Source organism: Acartia tonsa, chromosome 6 (assembly GCF_053477335.1).
Source record: "Acartia tonsa isolate MP-2025a chromosome 6, ASM5347733v1, whole genome shotgun sequence".
Classification (NCBI taxonomy): domain Eukaryota; kingdom Metazoa; phylum Arthropoda; class Copepoda; order Calanoida; family Acartiidae; genus Acartia; species Acartia tonsa.
The window spans coordinates 52,637,054-52,656,976 of record NC_137265.1 but is presented as its reverse complement, the minus strand read 5'-3'; the positions used below and the strand labels follow the sequence as shown (position 1 = coordinate 52,656,976).

At 34.9% G+C, this 19,923-nt stretch overlaps 2 protein-coding genes across 2 annotated transcripts; one reads left to right on the top strand and one right to left on the bottom strand.

The window, feature by feature from the left end:
- Positions 1 to 4,416: 4,416 nt before the first annotated feature.
- Positions 4,417 to 7,972, top strand: LOC145323426 (uncharacterized). The gene is made up of 5 exons (XM_080165839.1): positions 4,417 to 4,849; positions 4,917 to 5,060; positions 5,953 to 5,995; positions 6,076 to 6,204; positions 7,509 to 7,972. The coding sequence occupies exons 1-5, from the start codon at positions 4,789 to 4,791 to the stop codon at positions 7,612 to 7,614; spliced, it is 483 nt and encodes a 160-aa protein (XP_080021965.1). The 5' UTR covers positions 4,417 to 4,788; the 3' UTR covers positions 7,615 to 7,972.
- A 1,394-nt stretch (positions 7,973 to 9,366) lies between these two features.
- Positions 9,367 to 14,661, bottom strand: LOC145323425 (uncharacterized). The gene is made up of 7 exons (XM_080165838.1): positions 14,634 to 14,661; positions 14,100 to 14,160; positions 13,701 to 13,779; positions 12,880 to 13,146; positions 12,624 to 12,696; positions 9,972 to 10,018; positions 9,367 to 9,578 (listed from the first exon to the last, which is right to left on the bottom strand). The coding sequence occupies exons 2-7, from the start codon at positions 14,157 to 14,159 to the stop codon at positions 9,508 to 9,510; spliced, it is 597 nt and encodes a 198-aa protein (XP_080021964.1). The 5' UTR covers position 14,160; positions 14,634 to 14,661; the 3' UTR covers positions 9,367 to 9,507.
- Positions 14,662 to 19,923: the final 5,262 nt, after the last annotated feature.

The window sequence follows — 19,923 nt, the reverse complement described above, 5'->3', positions numbered from 1 at the left end:
CCTTGTGCAACCTTTCTATTGGGTCGTTGAAAATCAACCAATGGTGCTGTTTATATTAACACAGCCAAGTAGCAGAAAATAATTTAGAAGCAGACGCAAAAGGTACGTCTTTTAAAAAGGAAGGGAGGTAGTCTGTATATACATTTATATTCTATACTATAGATGTGTTATTTCAATTTAGTATTAGTAATATTAGTATTTGCGCGCTTTGGATGTTTTCATTCTTGTGTTAGCTATATTTGAAGTGATTTATAAATATTGTCCAACAAATTGGATGTAGCAAAACATTTTGACATAAAATTTATGGTTTGCATAAACATGGATGCATTTGTACATGGAATGTGGATAACAAAATAATCGGTACTTTCCATCAAATGCACAGTGAACACAAGAATCCCCTACTGGAACTTCTAATTTTTTAAACATATTTTAAATAATGTGGGAGGTTAGTTTTTCCTTGTTGCTAACCTCACCGGGGACCCTAACCCAGCAGGAAATGTAACTGAGTTGCCCTAAACACTTTATAGGTCTACCGTTGACCCAACACAACCTAGTCTAACCTAACGTGATCTAAATTTAAGGGAAACCACTAAATAATCTTTCATCCTGGGGAGGTTTAGCTACTTCAACGGAATAGCTCAAAACCAACCTTGAAACACAGAACTAAAGTTTCTGCCGTTTTAATAAATTAACCTATATTTGAGGAGAATTTTAAACTTTTAAACTTTTTTTTTCTAACATTCTGTATTTTTTGATTTGTGGCTTATTCCCAGATTTGCACAAATTTATATTCCAATCTATAAATCACATATTTTTTTTTGCTTCAATTTGGCATTTCAAGATAGTATATATTGATTTCCATCTACATAATTTTGAAAATTTAAAAATAAAAATTATCCAAAATGTAATATAGTAAGTTTTTTTTTCTGAGCCAAAGATGATGAAACTTTCTGGCCTAAATTGGGGACACTTTTCAAGGCAGATTTTAATTGTCTTGGGTTGGTTTTAGGCTATTTTCCTGACAACCCCTCTCATTCCAAAAATTATTTTAAGAGGTTTGCTATACAAAAGGTTTAATTAGAATGGAAGTGTGATTTTATCAATCTGGTAAACCTGCATCTTTTTTTGCAATAAAAATAAATCTTTGCAAATTTTAAAGATTAACAAGAATGACAACATCCATAAAGTAAAGAAACGTTTAAGGTCTTTCTTTGTGTCTATAAATAGTTAAGGATCTCGCCAACTGCTGGACCGATATGGTTCTCCTTTACAGGGAAGCTTCTGATAGATCCAAGAAAGATTATAACGATGTTTGGAAAGGATAAATTGTCCCTAGAAAAAGGCCCCCTTCCATCTTTTAAAATTTTATTGTTCGCTTCTGTGTTTAAAATATATAAAATGAGTAAAATATCCTTTCCAAAGTTTTTAGTATAATGAATATCTAAAGTCTAAAACCAATATTCTAGCAAGGCTGGAGACATGCTTTCAACCATTCATATACATATATAGTTTTACAGGATTTATTATCAGGTATGTCATTGTAAAGGATTTAAACATGTTAAACTGCTAAATCGATTTAAAATGTCTACGTTGATTCGTGTCTGAAAATAACTACACTATTTAAAAATGTTGAGTTTTAAATATTTATAATCTTCTAAAAAACTTACTAGGTAAAGGTATGCTTATAGAGTTGCAACACTTTCAAAATTGTATCTAACTGTTACAATATTCAATATACCAAATATATAATTGATAGGGCAGTTTAACGCATAGACGGACCAACCCTAAATGTAGAAAAGTCTGGCTTATAAGATTCTTGGTCGTTATCCTGTTAGAAATTTTTAAAAAAATTTTTTTCAATTTTATCCCCCCCCCGACTACCGACGAACAACTATTTTAGGTTAGGTTAGGTTTTAGGCTAGGGAGCCGAGCGCTGCGGCTAGGCAGGCAATGGGGCCGAGCGCTGCGGCTAGGCAGGCAAGGGGGCCGAGCGCTGCGGCTAGGCAAGCTAGGGAGCCGAGCGCTGGGGCCAGAGTTCATAGTTCGCTGTCGGGGGATGGGGGGGGGGGGGTACAAAATTGAAAAAAATTGAAAAAAAAATTTCTAAGAGGATAATACCGATTCTTGTATACCTGACATGTCCATATCTCTGTCGCCAATAGGATTTACTAACATGAAAATCCTCTTTCCTTAAAGATTTTAGATTTTGGAAGAAAAAGGAAATCATTAAAATATATTCAAAAATAATCTTAAAAGCCTAAGGAGAATAACATTTTTTTATTAGCAGTTTTTTTAACAACTTTACGTACAATCTTGTTTTGATTTTTTTTAATGTTCTGATTTTTCAGTTCAAAAAAGTGTCGTTTGTTCTACTGTTTCCAAGCTTCGCCTTTATGGATGTTGTCATCCTTGTTTAAATAATCCTTATTATAAATATAATATTTACTAAATAAAATACATTAATTAGCTCTATTCACAACATCTACGAAAAAACAAAAAAAATATTTCACAAATATTTATTCCACCCCTTATTATCTTTTCTAGTCGTTTTTCTACCTACACCGCCTTCCCCCCTCTATAATATATTAATAAGTACTAAGGGCATCACTTGAAAACTATGCAATCATCTTAATAATAAATAGATAATTAGTTTGTCTGTCTGTGCCATAAGATCTTGTGACCACCTTCAAAAAAAGTATACTGAACCTGCGTTTTTCTAGCAATGCTATCGGTATACTATCCCTGCGAGGCTTTCTTAACCTTAACCTAACCTAACCCAATCTAAAATACGAATTCGAACACATATTCGTTTGAATATGAAAAACGAGGGAAAGAAAAATGTAAAAATCTGATAATTTATTCAAGTGAATTAATTAAAACAGCTAGGCTTGGGACGCAGGTGCTAGTATAGTACTCTATCAATGGATATATAATTATGCAATTATTTTTGGATATATTGTTATCAGAGGCACTGTCAATATTTTATAAATATTTAGAATGAAACATTTTTTAGTAATTTTTTTTTATGGACAGACTAGGATCGCTTACTAGAATGTCGTCCTATATAATACATTCATAAAAATCAGTTTTTTTAATCATGATACTACTAATGGTTTATGTAATTTGAATTCAAATATCCCCCTTAATTTTATCAACATCTAATAAAGTACATGACCTAGAAATTAAATTGGAGAATTATTAATTTGGAAAATGTATCAAACGTTTTACTAATGTCACATTGACTAAAACACTCTACCCATTGCTTAATATACACGTTCTCTCATTCACTGGCTAAAATAATTTACTAAATCGTATTTAATTGTTAAAAATTGGAAGACGATTAGATCATTAAGGACTTTATAAAAAAAATATTTTTTGGGGATATTTACATAAATAATAAATATATCCACACTCGTGCATGTTAAATTCTAAATGGAACAAAAGAGAATTACATAACCAAAGGATATCTTGTTATCAACTATCAATAATAAAGCTACTCTATAATTGTACAAGGCTGTGTTTTATTAGTCTGTGTTCTAGATTTTTTCCACAAATCAAGAATGGTGCTCTGGGTAGTAGTAATTATAGTAGTTGAAATGGAATAACTATAATTTTTCCAAAAACATATTAGGGATACTCTCATCTTCATTTATGAGCTACTTGTATGTCAATTCTTATAAATTAAAATCAGAGGATTCTCATATAAGCCTCGCCACCCAACAGACTTTTCTTTTGCGTTCTTAAAAGAAGCCTTTGACGTAAATATATAAGATGCAATAAACAAACATTTATTAGATCAATATTTGTCTTTATAATTTCTCCACTTTCGAATTATTTATTTATTATCCTTCATTAAAAAATCAATAAAAAGTCCTTTACGCATGTAGGAGTCTTGCAGGATCTTCAATAGAAATGTTAACTACCTCATTGGGGTTGGATCGAAAGGTCCTACGACAAACGCAGAAGTCCCAAATGTCGGAGTGGACAAACGCAGGAGTGGATACTTAACCTAACCTAACCTATTTTAAACTATTTTTTAGGTTTTTTAATGCCTAACCCCTGCGGGGGGGCTTATTTGTATATTTATAGGAACATTTCACCACGTAGCTCCCTAACTATACGTAGCACAGGATCTGTTCTTATATTTTCAAAAACTAGAGTTCATATCGGTTCTAACGATATGTATAAGAATTTTCTATTATTAACACAAGCCGCGCAATTTCAATTTTAAAAATGTCCGCATTTTTTTTGCACACCCCTTATCTTAACCTAACCTATTTTAACACTCCTCTGTTTGTCCACTCCGACGTTTGGGACTCCTGCGTTTGTCCTGGAACCGATAAAAATAATCTAGAAAATGTTGGTTATAACCCTACTACATCATTCACTTGTAATATAATGCTATATATGCCCTGCCAAATATAAAATAATTAGGTGACATCAAAGGCAACCAACTCTTTCACTACATGACCTTGGTCATGTCCTTACTGCGTCTGTTTACAAATTCATTCCTATTACTTTTACTATATAATTCTAAAAAAGACCTTACCTTGTCCTATTGGCAAATTCATCATTTACATTATTCCTTTAGCATTTTAAAATTTATTATTATTGTTTCTGCAGACATACAAACCCAGAGATACATCTTAACACTTGTTAACCTGTATAAATACAAAGATAATTTTCATTAGGGCATTAGTTGCTTTTTACTTTAACACCAAACAAAGGTAAGACAATTTTTTATGTATTTTATTCTACTGAAAAGAATAAAAATTTTACTATTTTAGTATGGCAAAGATTTGGATTTCAGCTGTTTTTGGTGTCCTGGTTGTATTGTTGATTACTAATGGTAAAAAATTCCAATTATAATTTTTAACGAAATTAGAAAAAAAGAACTAAATCTAACTTTTATTTAGTTGAATGTTTGGGAGGTTTAGGTATATCTAAGGTTAGGATTGTACGAGCTCAGTCTCAACAAGAATGCACAAAGATTTGCTTGGAGAGCACTAATTGTATGACATCTTTTTACAACAGTCATATTAAGACATGCCAAATCCTAGGTAACATATATTTTTCATTGTACCATAATATTATTTCTCGTATTCATTTAAATCCGGTGGATAGGAACCAGTTCTCATCCATACGAAAAAACTATTCTATCATCGTATTATATCCAGCTTTCTACGAATATAAAAATGTACAATCATGAGATTAAAACCAGTTTTTTAGCCCGTGCCTTCTGCACCTCAGGGCTAAATTAATCTTATAATTTTACATTCTATATCCATGGAAAGCTGTTTATAATATGATGCAAGAAATAACTATTCTTGTATTCATTCACATACAAGGTGCCGAAGGCACGGGCTAAAAACTGGTTTTAATCTTATAATTGTACATTCTATATCCGCGGAAAGCCGTTTATAATACGATGAAAGAAATAACTATTCTAGAATTCATATGAATCCGGTGGATAGGAACCAGTTCTCATCCATACGAAAAAAACTATGTCTAGCATCAAATTATATCCAGCTTTCTACGAATATAAAAATGTACAATCATGAGATTAAAACCAGTTTTTTAGCCCGTGCCTTCGGCACCTCAGGGCTAAATTAATCTTATAATTTTACATTCTATATCCATGGAAAGCTGTTTATAATACGATGCAAGAAATAAATATTCTTGTATTCTTTTAAAACCGATTAATATCCGTCGGATTAGAACCGGTTCTCATCCATTAATAAAAATAATGTCTAGCATCGTATTATATCCAGTTTTCTTCAAACATAAAAATGTACAATCAAAATATTAAAACATGTTTTAGCCTGTTCCTTTGGTAGCTCATTGCTATAATAAACTGGTTTTAATCTTATAATTTTGCATTTTATATCTGCGGAAAGCTGTTTATAATACGATGCGAGAAATAACTATTACCAAAGTTAATTAATATTGCAGAAAGATCAAACCCATCTGTTGGATCTACCTCCGATTGCTGTCGGTAAGTGTTAGTTATTTTAAGTTTTTAATTAGAAATGCCCTATTAATTTTGTAATTAAAATTTTATTTTTATGTGTGTAGAGGAGCAGCTATTGATGTCTGCCGAGCCATTGCTGCAAATGATGGAAATGACCCTCCAAGTGATTGTGAAGCCCTTGGAAGAAAATATTGTTCTCTTATTCCAAATTCAAATAGTGTATGGAGTTGTGAGTAAGTATTTAATTTAAAATGGCATAAATGCTCCTTAACTAAAGTATATCTGTACTTTACTTTGGTTTTACATCATCATAAATGTATTTCAGAGATTTTGATTAACCCATTAGTGACGAACCGGGTATTAAAACCCGGTTTCGAAAAATGGAATAAAAACCAGTTTCCAGTCTTCAAATTTCATCATCCTTTTGTGAGCCTCCTCTTTACTCCGTTCTTTATCTATTGCCCACGGAGAGAAGTCTCAGATATGGATCTATGATATGGATAATATGGATCTGCCGCGAAAAAACAGGTGCTTTCGCAAAACGTTAATAACTTTTTTTTTTTATAGTTGCTGATTTTTTTTTGTGAAATCTAATGTTTATTGACAAGTACATCTATTTGTGAATTCGTTTTATTCAAATTATTATTTTTTATATGATTTTTTTATCATTTTTTTACGCCCTATTAGGACCGGGTTCGGCATGGCCATAAATACCCGACAGTTTTAAAACCTTTAAAACCCGGCTCGGTTTTGGTTTTATTACCCGGTTTTAACTTTTCAACCATTAAATATTTTTTTATGATTTGTTTTTCTTGAGCCACCCTAATCAGTATACCCTAGTAATCTCTATATGTGTCCTCCAATAGTTTTATGCTCTTTTTCTGATATGTATCATCCAATTTTTATATGTTTTTTTTGTGTATGTCAGGTTTTAAAACTTCGACAAACTGGCTTTTTTACCCGGTTACAATGGCCAAAACCAGCCGAAACACTAAATTTGAAATAAATCGCTTCATATATTACTTGTAGCCCTATACATTACATGAGGTTGTGTAGTTTTCAATTACGGATCGTATTAAAGTTCTAAAAAGTGTTCATCTCACTTTGGGAGTTCAAAAATTACATTTTTCATTTTTCTGTCAAAATAACTGGGTATTCAGGAAAAAGCAGCTTTTAATGCCAGCAGAAAACCACCCAAAACGGGTTTAAATACCCGTTGTGCATTTATGACCATGCCGAACCGGGTTTTTTTGCAACTTTCCTGTGCACGCCACTAGAGCAAAACAAAAAAATTGGAATTCCGTTTTGACCATTATAAAGCTTCCCTGAAATTTTCAGCTCAATCGGCCCATAAAAGTAACGCTTGGCACTAATGGGTTAAATTAAAAGTACAACATTGCTCAAATTTCACACAACGCACATTTATGTTCTACCTATAAATATGCATTGTGGCTAAATAACAAAAGTTTTTTTATTTATATTAATCAAGAATATTTTTTATGGTGTTCATGAATTTCTAATATAATTTATATTTTAGATTGGCCTTATCCTCACTCTGTGAAGAAGATATCACCAAAGATACAACTTGCATAAACTTGGTCAAAACTTATTGTCAAGATGCCTGTTCCTCCGCCTATTTCTAATCCTAATAATTTGGTCTGATAAGGTTACACAAAAAATAGACATTTATTGTAATCCTTTACTGAAATTTATAATAATAATTTTCTAAAACAACTTTAAATGTAAAATTGTATGTACTAAATATCAAAAATTCACTTTTAAATTTAAACATCAGTTTTAAAACAGTAATAAAATCAACTTTATTTTTATTTTTTCCTAGATAATCCTTAACAAATTGATATATACATTTAATTTAAAACTGTTTAATTTTGTAACATGGTATCCAATTCTTGAAATATACAATTTGTTAATTTTTATATCTGTTTAATAAAATAATAGACCTCTTAAAGGTCCTAAGTTATAATAAATATATCCAAAATATTCACAACCAACTCTTTGATTACAAGAACTTTGTCTAGAGATAAATCCTAACTCTGAATGATGATAATTCAAAATTTCAAGAAATATCAATCGTGGGCATTTCTGGCTAAATTAAAAGCTATGCTTCCAGGGAAGAAGGGGACATTAGGTTTGTTACACTAGTCCCCAGTTTTTTATAATGTTTTCTTATTTATTTGATGATTAAATTAAGGTACTTTTATTGAAAATTGATTGGTTGGTTCATTAAGTCTCGTGTCCAAAGGTTTTAATCACAAATTGTAACCTACAGAAGGGATAATTTTGTGTATCCTCATAGGTGATTTACATTAAATTATTAGCCATTATGTTATCCCTTCAGATTACAGCTATGCTTCTAATAATCTTTAAAAACAACATAAAATAGTTAATAAATGTCGTCTTAAAAAGACCTTTATGTGGAAGCATTGTAATGTTTTATTCATACAATTTGGTAATATTTTCTGTTTTTCCAATTTTTCTTAGGTGGAACAACAATCCTATGATAAAGAGTAGTAATGTTTATTTTGTCTGAAGCATAAGATTTAGAAAATTACCTAACCGGTTGGATTCTTCATTTTAAGGAAGATTCAACTGGGTCTTGGGATGTTTAGAGCTATATTATTTTTAGGTTTTAGTAATAGGATGGTTCTAGGCTATTTATCTCCTCTTTTCCTACCCCTTTGAATATCCCTAGACGCTAGAGGTTCACCCACTAGTGCAATAAAAAAAACATAATTGTTGATCTAGTATATATAGCTGCTTCGCTTTCTTTACATATTTTATTTAAAACCAGAAGTATTCTAAATATTATTTCTTTTTTTAGATTCAGGGCTCATATTTTATTTATTAAAAAACATGAAAATAATACTTTACATCTTAAAACATATAATACAAAAAATATTAATAAATTCTATAAACATTTTATGTATAAACAGCAATATTAACTTTTTAAAATTGTAATATTCAATATACAAATAAATTTTAGCCTCCCATAAAAAGTATTATAAATTTTAATAAAATTGCAGCCTCTTGCTATGTTTTTATTATACATTTCCAGCAAAAAATCAAAGAAAAAAAACTGAAAAAAGATTTAAACCCTGTGGGTTAGTCCCTTAAGAATTTAGTTTTTAAAAGTAGAATACTTATAAATGTAATAATTAAAATTGGCTTTAAAATCGAGAATTATTAACATATATATAATATTTTTTTAACTGTATTATTAGATGTTACAAAATAAGACTTCTTTTTTTTATATTATATTTATTTTAAAGCAGGGAGGGGATATATTAGTTTTTCCTCTTTAAAATCTCAAAAAAATCATTTGTAGCCTCAATAATCTATAGTAAGGCTTTTTCATTATGTTATGGCTATTAATTTATGTTTAAATTTAAATTGATAAACATTTCCTTCATAGTAATTTGTTGAAAATCTAATAAAAACAATTTGTAGTTGTATATGCTATAGTGTGTGTCCATTCAGATCTTGAAAACGGCTGGAAGCTTTGTTTGTTTCCAGGTTTAGTAGCAGCTGCTGAGACCTCCGTTGCAGTTGTTATCCAGGGCCGCTAGAAACCCAGCTCGCTTCCAATCTAAACACAAATTCATTCGTAAGTATTGCAACAATAGTTAACTAGCAAACAAGCTGATTAGAAGAAAAAAAAGTTTTAGTAGGTTAGCTTAAAATTGTTTGCAGAGGTTGGGCCGAGCAGATATAGACCTTCTTTAAAGGTCTTGAAACATTTTTTTACATTTTGAAAATTAGGGTAAGGATATTTTGTGGTTTATAAGACATTTTACTAGATTTAACAGAATATTAAATAAATAACACTATTTTAGTCATTTGTAATGTAAAATACTTTATCTAAGTTATTTAAGTTCATTAAAAGTAGAATGTTAAATAGTTTCAGTCATTTAAAGAGATATTTGTTTACAATCAACCAGATAATCATCCTTATAATTTAAATTCTAAAATAAATATTTACCTGCTCTATGAAGCTGTGTTCCCTTTATCATGTTGTAAGATGGACTTCTAAAAATATATTAAATTCTAACATAATCAAAATTAGCTAATGAGTTTATATTTGGCAGTTTCTTTTTTTTAATCCTAGTCAACAAATAAACAACAAGCTCTTTAAAAGCACTGGCGTCTGCGCCCCTTGCATTTAGTTGCTCTATATTCAAATTGTTAGGATTATTGCTAATAAAGCCTAAAATCATACCAAGGCTTGAATCTAAAGATTAAATAGCCTAAAACCCTCATGGGACATTTGTGAAATTGTTCTCTCATTTATGATACACACATTAAGTATATCAAATTATTGGTGGAAAGTTTAAACACATTTTTTATAGATAACTAAAAATTTAACCCTTACAGATCGGGGGGGGGGGGGGGGCTCAAAGAGCCCCCCCCTCTAGTTTTTTCAATCTCATTTTTTTTGTAGGTAAGATGGAGAGCTGTAACTTCATGACTTTTTAAGTTTAGTAATTATACGTCGGCAAGAGTTGATTTTATTAGGATATCTGGTCTGTGTCGGTCGTGGTGTCCGGTCAAAGTCGGTTGGGTAGCAAAAAAAATTAGAAAAAATTATAAATAAATCTTAATTTCTACATTATGACTTTTGTGTATAAGGTAGAAACCTAAAATTTTTTTGGTGAATACTTAGATATCAATGACCATCTGAGAAAAGTGGTGTTATGACCGTTTGACCGCTCCCTGACTGACTTTATGACCGATTTTTGTCCGGCTTTTACTACAGACATATATCATGAATATCGTGGCTTCTATTACAGCTAGAGACCTATAATTGTTTTTGGTAAATCCTTGAGCAATAATAAACAGATAAAAATATTAATTTGCGCCGCCAACCGCCGTTTAACCGCCCTAACCGCCGAAAATGGCGGTTTCCGTTATTTGCCGTTTTTCGGCGATGATCAGAAAAAGTAATTTTTTTGTTATGAAAAATAAAAGTTTGTCCTAAAAGTTGATCATCCTAGCTGCAAAATTGGCCGCTCTACAGCTGTTTTAAAATTTAGCGGCTGGCCGCTAAAAAGCGGCTAAAGAGCGGTCTGACTGCTATGACTAGAAAAAGTAATTTACTCTAAAAATACACATGAACCACCAGAAAAAAAATTTTACGTCTTTATCTGTACCAGGAGCCGAGATAGATTAAGGTGGGAATTGGGGCCCGATCTGTAAGGGTTAAGCAACCGAATTACAGAATTTATATAATATGATATAATTTAATCTTACTCCCTTCCTGACTTTTTTTTGATATGTCAGTACAAAAGTAAATCAAACGTTTTGCTTTAGTTAAAAAGACTAAAATAACATAAAAATGTAACAACAGTGAGGATATTAAATAATGGCTATTTTTTTGGGTGACGTTTCAATTTTTGTTTTATCCGTAGGCATTAAAGAGGTTGATTTTCAAAACTTACTGCTTTAATTCAATTCATATATACAAATAACATTAATAAATAGTTAAGTTTGCTGAATCAATCCTTTAACCCTACTTAAATATTATCGTTAATTAAAAGTAACATTAAATAAATTTTCTTATTAAGTAATAAATAAATGGAAAAATCTATGAATATTCAATAAAAATAATCTCAAATGTCAAAACCATATCTTAGTTTTATAAAAAAGATTTATATTCATAAAGAGAGCGTCATTTATGAATGTAATTATAAAGGAATAAAACCAAGGAAGGAGGGGATATAGTAGCTTTTTTATTACACTAGTCCCCAAAGTTTTTAATAACGTTTTATTTCGTCGACTTTACAACTTTGCGGACTTTTATTGAATTTTAATGGGTAGGTTCATTAAGTCGAGTGTCAAAACTTTTCAACCATGAATTGCAATCTACAAAAGTATTCATTTTTTGCGTATAATCATTGGGGATGTACATGAATTTATCGGCCATTGTCTTATTCCTTTACATCCCTGATATATATTTTCTGATTTTACCCAATTTTCTGTACAAATTAATGTTAATGAACTATTAACTAGAAATAAGTTACAATTCATAATGTTATATGATTCCTTTATGAATATACAAATTCTAGATGTTCAGCCCCTTAATTTTTCGTAAATGTGACTAATTATAAACATAATTTGTCGTCTGCTAGAAATTTATTTTTAAGGTTTTTTTAAGGTTGTATTAACCATCTAGGTTAATAAACCTTTAACTCTAGTTCTTATTAATCAGAATTTCAACCAAGAAACTCAGAAATTTCCACTCATACCAAATAATTATTAGAATCGCCGACAATTTCCCTTCTTAACCACCAAATATTATTTCTTCATAGTATAACAAAGTTTAATAAATAAATAAGACTACCAAAGGAAAAAAAAACATCAATAAAAGTGAAACTCTCAACTCAGACTGTTTGAAAAACGAACATTAGCACATGCAGATTGTTAGAACTTCATAAGCAGAATGTTATTTGAATATTATTTACAGACAAACCTTAATTATAGAGTAACTGAGCTACTTATAAAATCAAGTAAACCTGCTATAGCGAATATAAGAAATATGGTTCTAATATGTTTTCTCCTGCACATTGTGCCAATTCATTACAGACATACAGACAATAGCTAGTTATACTGTAGCTGCGCTACTTATACTATTAACCTGCTATAACGGATATAAGACTTATGGTTCCAATCTGGCTCGCCTGATCGCTTAACATATTCTTTTGTTAAACCTAAAAATTTATTTTATTAAATCATGACCTACAATTTTAAGAGATAAGACAAAAATCAAAGATTATTGTATCCCCATTACACTAACACAGAGAGAAAATGATTAATATTATATAATTTTAAGGACTAGTAAAATATAAAGCCCAATGTCCCTTCACTCCCTGAAAAATAACTAGTCTACTTACTTTCGTCAGAAGCTTTTCTTTTCAGTTTATTCTCCAAAAATCGTCCATTTTTCAATCTACCCTCATTCTTTAACAATTCAAATCTCAGGTTATCAAACTCAAACGGCTGGTTTTCTTGAGAGCCATCATAGTAATTCCGTTGTTCTAACAGCCTTTGCTGAAGCTTATGCATATTATCCATTGGCTGCATGTGTTTGGTGTATTTGGGCTGTACTATTGGTCCCATTTGAGGATTGGATAAATATTCTTTTGGTACCATGTATTGACCTAAAAATGTGTTTGTCTGTTTGTATTGAAGTTACTTTTTGGAGAAATAAGTTTTTCTCTGTTGCTATTTTAGATCATAGCGGCTACGCCCCTAGAGGCCTCTAGGGGCACCTGCGGAGGGGGGATTTTTTTTTGGGGGGGGGGGGGTTGGGGGTGTCTCACCCCCCAAGAAAATAGTTATAAACCTTCCCGGGACCTATGAGAAGCTACCCTGTTAAGGAGAACCCGATCGGTTCAACGGTTAACGAGATCCTTCGGTACAAACAAACACAAAGACACACAAACATCATGTTACTTTAGTATACGGATAATTCAGTTTTTTGTGAAGAATCCTCTTATTTAGTGAAAAGATTTAGTGTGTCATTAACGCTCTGAATTCTATATGATATTTTACTCAGATGCTTTAGAAGATAAAATTGTAAAATGTATTTTTTTGTTTTATGTACTCTGTGATTTTCTTATTTAATAAATAAGAGATATGCATATTTTTCGTACATTTATAAAATTGGTTCAGATTAAAATTTACTCACTAGCTGCTAATAGAAATGTATTACCTCTATATTGAGGGGATGGTGCAACTCTAATTAATCTTCCATTGTCATATTCATCGTCATAAGAAGGCAGGAAATATCCCTAAATCAAGGACAATGAAGTTCAATATTAGCGCATTAATAACAAGATTACAACAGTTATGATAACAGAATAACAAATAGATTTATAGTCAATTCACGTTGACTGAAAAAAACTTTGGGAACTTAGTAATCTTAATTGTTTGATGTCAAAACTTCAACCAATAATATTAATCTACAAATGGGTAATTTGAATATCATTATTTAGGATGTGCACTAATTTATCATGCAGTTTTGAAAATATGACCTGAATATAGCTGAAAATTAATCAATTACATAATTATACAAAAAAAAACATTACTTTCTGTTTCAATAATGACTGACCTGAACATTATAGCAACTCAAAACTGTGAACATACATATCATAAAAAGCTTACACAACATACTAAAATATAAAAACAAGAATGATTATGTTCATAAGTAGCACAGCAAAGAATTTTTTAAACAGTTAATAAAATAAGAAATTATAATAGATTTAAATTAACATATACGTGTAGAAAATTCATGAATCTTTATAAGAAAATTACCTTTATGCTTTGACTTATGGACGTACGTATCCTAATTATAATGTAACTAATATTATTTTCATTTTTATGTATCAAAGCTACTTTATATTTATGACATGTCTGTAGTATGGTTTTTATCTTTGATCTAATAATAGTTAGTCAAATTTTGGTATACTTTTGAGGTAGACATTATCAATATTTTAAGGTAGATTAAAAATATTTTTTACAGCATAGACTAGTCATGTATATAGTATCTGTAATACAATTAATATAATAACCAATTATTAAATAAAACGAAGATTTATAGAACACTCCTTGCACATAATAGAAAATAAGATGTTATCCTACTCACATATAATTGAGGAGTGAAATAATAAGTGAGAGAATCTACATTCTTATACTCATAAATTATATGTACATGGTACATATATATGGATGTGTCATGAGCAATTCAACCTAGGAAAAAGGAACATATAAGTGTGCATGAAAAGTAATATTTTTGTATGTTAGATATATGCTATAATGCATATTTACACATTGTTTGTATACAGGCTTTATTGTGTTAAACGCATGCTCTTAAAAATGGATGTGTTTTATGGTAAAATATTAGTTTTGTAATTTTATTTTCCTTTAACTTTTTTATGCTTATGCAATTTCAAGTGTGAGACTTTTCACAGAAGCAATTTAATGTCCTTAATATGCATATTTACACATTGTTTGCATACAGGCCTTCAAAGCTCAAATTATTTACAAATTTTTCAAAGTACAAGTTGTAATATTGGTATCATAAGCAATTAGACATCCCCTGCCAGCTTTTGGCTGACAGACTAATTCATAAATGTTTTTATGGTTATTTTTTACTATTTATAATGAAAAATAACCAAAAACTTAGTTTTCTATTTAGTGGCATACACAGGGTTTTGTCAGGGGCTATTAAAGGAAAACAGGGAAAGGCGAGTCTTTCATATTTTAATTTTAAGGGAAATACTCGCTTATGTTTCTATTCCTATATTCATGGAGGGAGAAATGGGATGGACGGAGAGAAAAACAAGAGAACTACAAAATCATAGATATATGTTTTTTTTCAAGAAATTCTCGAGAATTTTGTAAAAATCCTTATATTCAATAAATTGTTGTTTTAAATTTTCATAGTTTTTATTTTGCTTTTTGATACCCTTTCTTGACATTTTTATACACATTTTTTTATCAGTTAAAGTACAGTCAATTGTATATATGTTACAGATTTTTTATTCTATCTTGTGTTCTGACTATTCTCTATTTTATTAGGTAATTAGAATTAGACATAGTACATGGACTATATTGACTAATAAAACATTAGAGTAAAACAATATAGGGGAAAGGGATGGTTTAATAACTGTATGTCCTCACCATGTGGACCCTGTGCCGACTTTCAATAAGGTATTTAAATAGCGTCGGAAATTTGACACAGCCAAGTCGCTACAATAGAGAAGGAAGCAATTTGTTAGCAGACAAAAATGTCCCCAACACTAGATCTGTCTTGATTATATATCTGTACTTATACATTTATTAATAAAACAATGTTAAATCCAAAGATAATTATAGAGATGCCGTGCTCCATATAATTATGATGGAAATTAGGGAAGCCATATTTTGGTAAGATTCAATAGAAAAAAATGGATCTCTGTTTTTTAGGCAAAGCTGACCTATATGTATAACATGTACGTCTGTTTGTCAGTCTGGTGTAATTAAAGATCACTGTATGTGTGGTATTCGGCAACCGTGAGCCATGTCTATGGCACCCCTGATCTGGGGTTCGGTGGAGGGTCAATGGCCCTCCCCCGAGTCCTGGGGAAGGGGTCTAGTGACCCCCTCCCTACGCTTAGAATTAATGATTTGAATCTGTCATGTTTATTATGGTTAACTGTATTCTTAATTCTCCCCCACCCTTTCCAGGGATGGGGGAATCATTATTGCCCAAACTGACCATTGTATATGTATTATTTATGCTTTTATGTTATGATTATTTATTCCTATCCATGTAATTATTGTTTGTTGTATATAACTCCAGTATATCTTAACCCTTCAATAAAGTGACAACTGAAAGTAGATGTTGATCATTATCTAGTGAAAGCTAGAGAAGCGTAGCTTCTCTATAGTAAGGTGTCCACGTCTGTCACACTGCCGTAATCTAATTGAACTCCGGTGTCTGCCATTGATCCTCGGCGGATACCACAACTTTGGTGACAGCTGTGTGAGATTACGGCGAACCACAAGTGTAGAGCAGACGCGCATCTGAGGTTAAGGTACTCCCAGCAGTGAATCTGGCAAAACTGACGCAAGCAACCTGAATTACCCACCCTGGACAGCAAAGTTTAACTCTGCATCCGGCAGCTGTGGAAGCAAAACAGCGAAATCTGACGAATAACCGCGAGCAGCGCTGATATCTAACGGAGAATTGAGCGCCAAAAGGGCTGAAACAGGCCTGCGGACCGGCTGAAACAAGCCAAATACGTGTAGACGGCTGAAAATAGGCCAACCTTACTGCAAGAAATAGCAGGATCCGAACCAGTGGCGCTAGCAGGACGGGACATTCCCTGCCGCCGATAGGCTGAAACATGCCACATAGCTGCAAGCTGCGAGCTAACATACGGGTGTAGTGCACCAGAACAGAGAAAAACTACGTCAACCCCGAGTATCCTGAGAAGCTACAACGCAGCCACCCATCTAGAAGACAGATATTATATCACATTTGCAGGGATTACCACCCTAATGTGATGACCAAACAATAGATTTATGAGCAAAGCTTGGCAAACAAATTGTTGTGTTGTGATAAATCTAAGAATAGAACAGGCTTGGATTACTGTTTATTGTGATAACAGCTAAAAATAGAACAGAGTTGGTCAACAAATCTGTTATGCAATTGTGATAAGGACAGCAATAAAAGTTAGATGTAATATAATCAAAACAATCTCAAGCCCACAGCACAATAACAAATACACCCCTTATTCCAAGGGAAGGGGAGGGGGCCCCTCTCCATTTGAAGACAAATACAATCAGGGTTATATAACAGATAAGCCTAAGATTAAGAAGCAGAGGCCCCATTACACCAGCACACAGTTACCCCCTCCCTCACAGTGGGAACGGACGGAGTTACCCCCGTCCCCTCACGCGCTTCCCCCTTCCTACCCACACTAGGCTAAGTCCGTCTGTAGTGTGGAGCTAGCGATCGGATATACAGAGCGCCATTCACGGGTGGCGCAACAAAGTGCGGAAAACATCATAAATCCAACGGACGAAGCGGACCAATGAGGGAGCGAGCTGAAGGGTGAGAGCGCGTTTCCCCGTGTGCGCGGATTTGACGGCGCGAACGCGCGTTACAAGGACAGGAGATTCCACGCACACACACACCCACACTTTCACACCAGAGCAGAGCTACTCCATAGCATCTAACAGGGGTATTTTTAGCAAATAAAGAATTGCAAGTTTCTTTCCTCCTAGCTCTAGTGTGATAAGGGAAAACCCAATCAGTTCCTGACAGCAGTTCAGACCCTCAACATCTATCTACCTCAACACCTAACTATTGATAAGTACAGCTAAGTTATACCCTTGCAACTAAAACTCCCAACCTAGTGATACAAACAGTGTTGGCTGTTAGGCTAGGAAGCCTCAAGTGACAACCCATTCATTGTAGTCCTGTATAACTTTGTGCCCGCCGTTTCACCGTTGACCCAATGGACCAGCATCAAGTCCCAGGAGGTGACCAAGCCCCAGGATGGCTCCAGGATGACCCTCAGCCGGCCCCAGCCGAGTACCGCAAGCTGATGCTGAGCAATCTGCCGGAGTATAGAGGGCCGCCCAAGCAGTCCTGGTCGGCACATATCCGCCGACTGGAGATGTCATGGGCGGCTTACCGCGTGCCACCTCATGATTCCCTCAACCGCCGCAACGCCCTACTACTGTCATTGGTAGGGCAAGCGGCGGAAATGGCGTCCCATCTGTTTGGCGAGGCAGGCCAAGCCTTGACCTACGAGCAGGTCAAGACCGAGTGTGAATTGTTATTTCGCCCTGCTTTTGAGTCCCAAACGCTTAAACAAGCGTTTAGGGACTACAAGCAACACTCGACAGAACCTATACAGGCGTACATATCAACAAAGTGCGCCTTGTATAGGGACGCCTACAATCATGAGGATCTTGAATTGTTGGTGGACGAATTAAACCGTGGAATTCGTAACGCCAATGTGAAACGCCTCATGATGAACCATGAAATTGCGAGTGTACCTGAGTACACTCGCAAGGCCATGTTCACCGTGACCATGGTTACTAAGCAGCTGAAGGAAGGTGTGTGCTTAGTGGACTCGACCGACGGGCTGACTGGATCTGCCTGCATCCAGTTGCCCCAATATGACGAGTCGGAGCCAATGGAGATTGGCTCCTTGGCTCCGGGTCTCCACCAGATGGGGAAGGTCGCTCCAGATGACAAGGTTCCAGGCCGCTGCTACCGATGCCAGGGGAGAGGCCACCGAGCTCGAGACTGTCCAACGCCTGTGGAAGTTAGCCTAGAGGAGAGGCGCACCCAGCCACGCCGTGACCGTTCTGCCAAGTGTGAGCGTTGCCACTATGACGGCCACACGGCGGCCGAGTGTAGAGCTGACTGGGCCCAGGTAGCCAGCCGCAGGCGCACCGCTGACAAAGGTGCCCCTCCAGGGAAGCCCAGCAGAGTGGCCCATATGGAAGGGAGCGCGCCCCCAGCACCACCACCGCAAGCAGCCGCCTCCAGAGCTGCGGACCGAGCCGATGGGATGCCGCAGTTCGGGACTGTCCCAGCCAGGATCAACGTACTGGGCGGCGCGGCTGAGCCCAACCGGGTTGGCCTAGGCTTCAGTCTTAACCATCTGGGGCCAGAGCTGATACAGCCCAACAACATAGCCGAGCCAGAGGTGCTGAGGCCCCAGCCTTTCAGCCTCAACATGATGGAACCTGCCCGACTGAGCCTACCCAGCAAGAGTGGAGGGGCGCTGCCCAGCGTCCCTGAGACGGTGTATGGGGAGGCCCTGGCAGCCGCTGAACGAGAGAGGCAGGAGGTGCTAGCCAGCACCTCTGCATCGATGTATGGGACGCCACCCGGCGTCGCCACCGGGGATGATGGGGGGGTGCTATCCAGCGCCTCCCACCGTGTGCCTGGGGCGACAACCGTCGCCGCCACCGAGATACCTGGATCCTGGAACGAGCCAGCCTCCAACCTGATGTCTGGGGCGACAACCGTCGCCGCCACCGAGAGACCTGAGTCCTGGAACGAGCCAGCGGTCCCAGAGGAAGGGGTGACACCCGTCACCCCCAGCCAGCCAGCGCCACCAGCCTGCAGGGAGAGCCCAGCTACATGCCAGCCAGCGCCACCAGCCTGCAGGGAGAGTCCAGCTACATGCCATCCAGAGCCCTCTACCAGCCAAGGGAACCCAGCGGCTCACCATCAGGATAAGTTGAATTTGTTAAATGTATTGAATCCAAAACCTTGTAAACACCCAGCCTTGCCTGTGCCCCCTGCACTTGAGGCTGGGGAGATTGAAAATTGGGAAAATAAGGGCTTGCCTGTGCCACATGCACCTGAGTTCCTAGGGCAGGGGAGGGCATTGAGTAAGGGCGAGCCTGTGCCACATGCACTT

Coding starts and splice junctions, on each gene's coding strand:
- LOC145323426 (XM_080165839.1), top strand. CDS start 4,789: ATGGCAAAGATTTGGATTTCAGCTGTTTTTGGTGTCCTGGTTGTATTG. Junction 4,850..4,916: donor TGTATTGTTGATTACTAATG/GTAAAAAATTCC, acceptor ACTTTTATTTAG/TTGAATGTTTGGGAGGTTTA. Junction 5,996..6,075: donor TCTACCTCCGATTGCTGTCG/GTAAGTGTTAGT, acceptor TTATGTGTGTAG/AGGAGCAGCTATTGATGTCT.
- LOC145323425 (XM_080165838.1), bottom strand. CDS start 14,159: ATGTTGTGTAAGCTTTTTATGATATGTATGTTCACAGTTTTGAGTTGC. Junction 13,780..14,099: donor TGAGTTGCTATAATGTTCAG/GTCAGTCATTAT, acceptor TCCTTGATTTAG/GGATATTTCCTGCCTTCTTA. Junction 9,579..9,971: donor AACACAGCTTCATAGAGCAG/GTAAATATTTAT, acceptor ATTTGTGTTTAG/ATTGGAAGCGAGCTGGGTTT.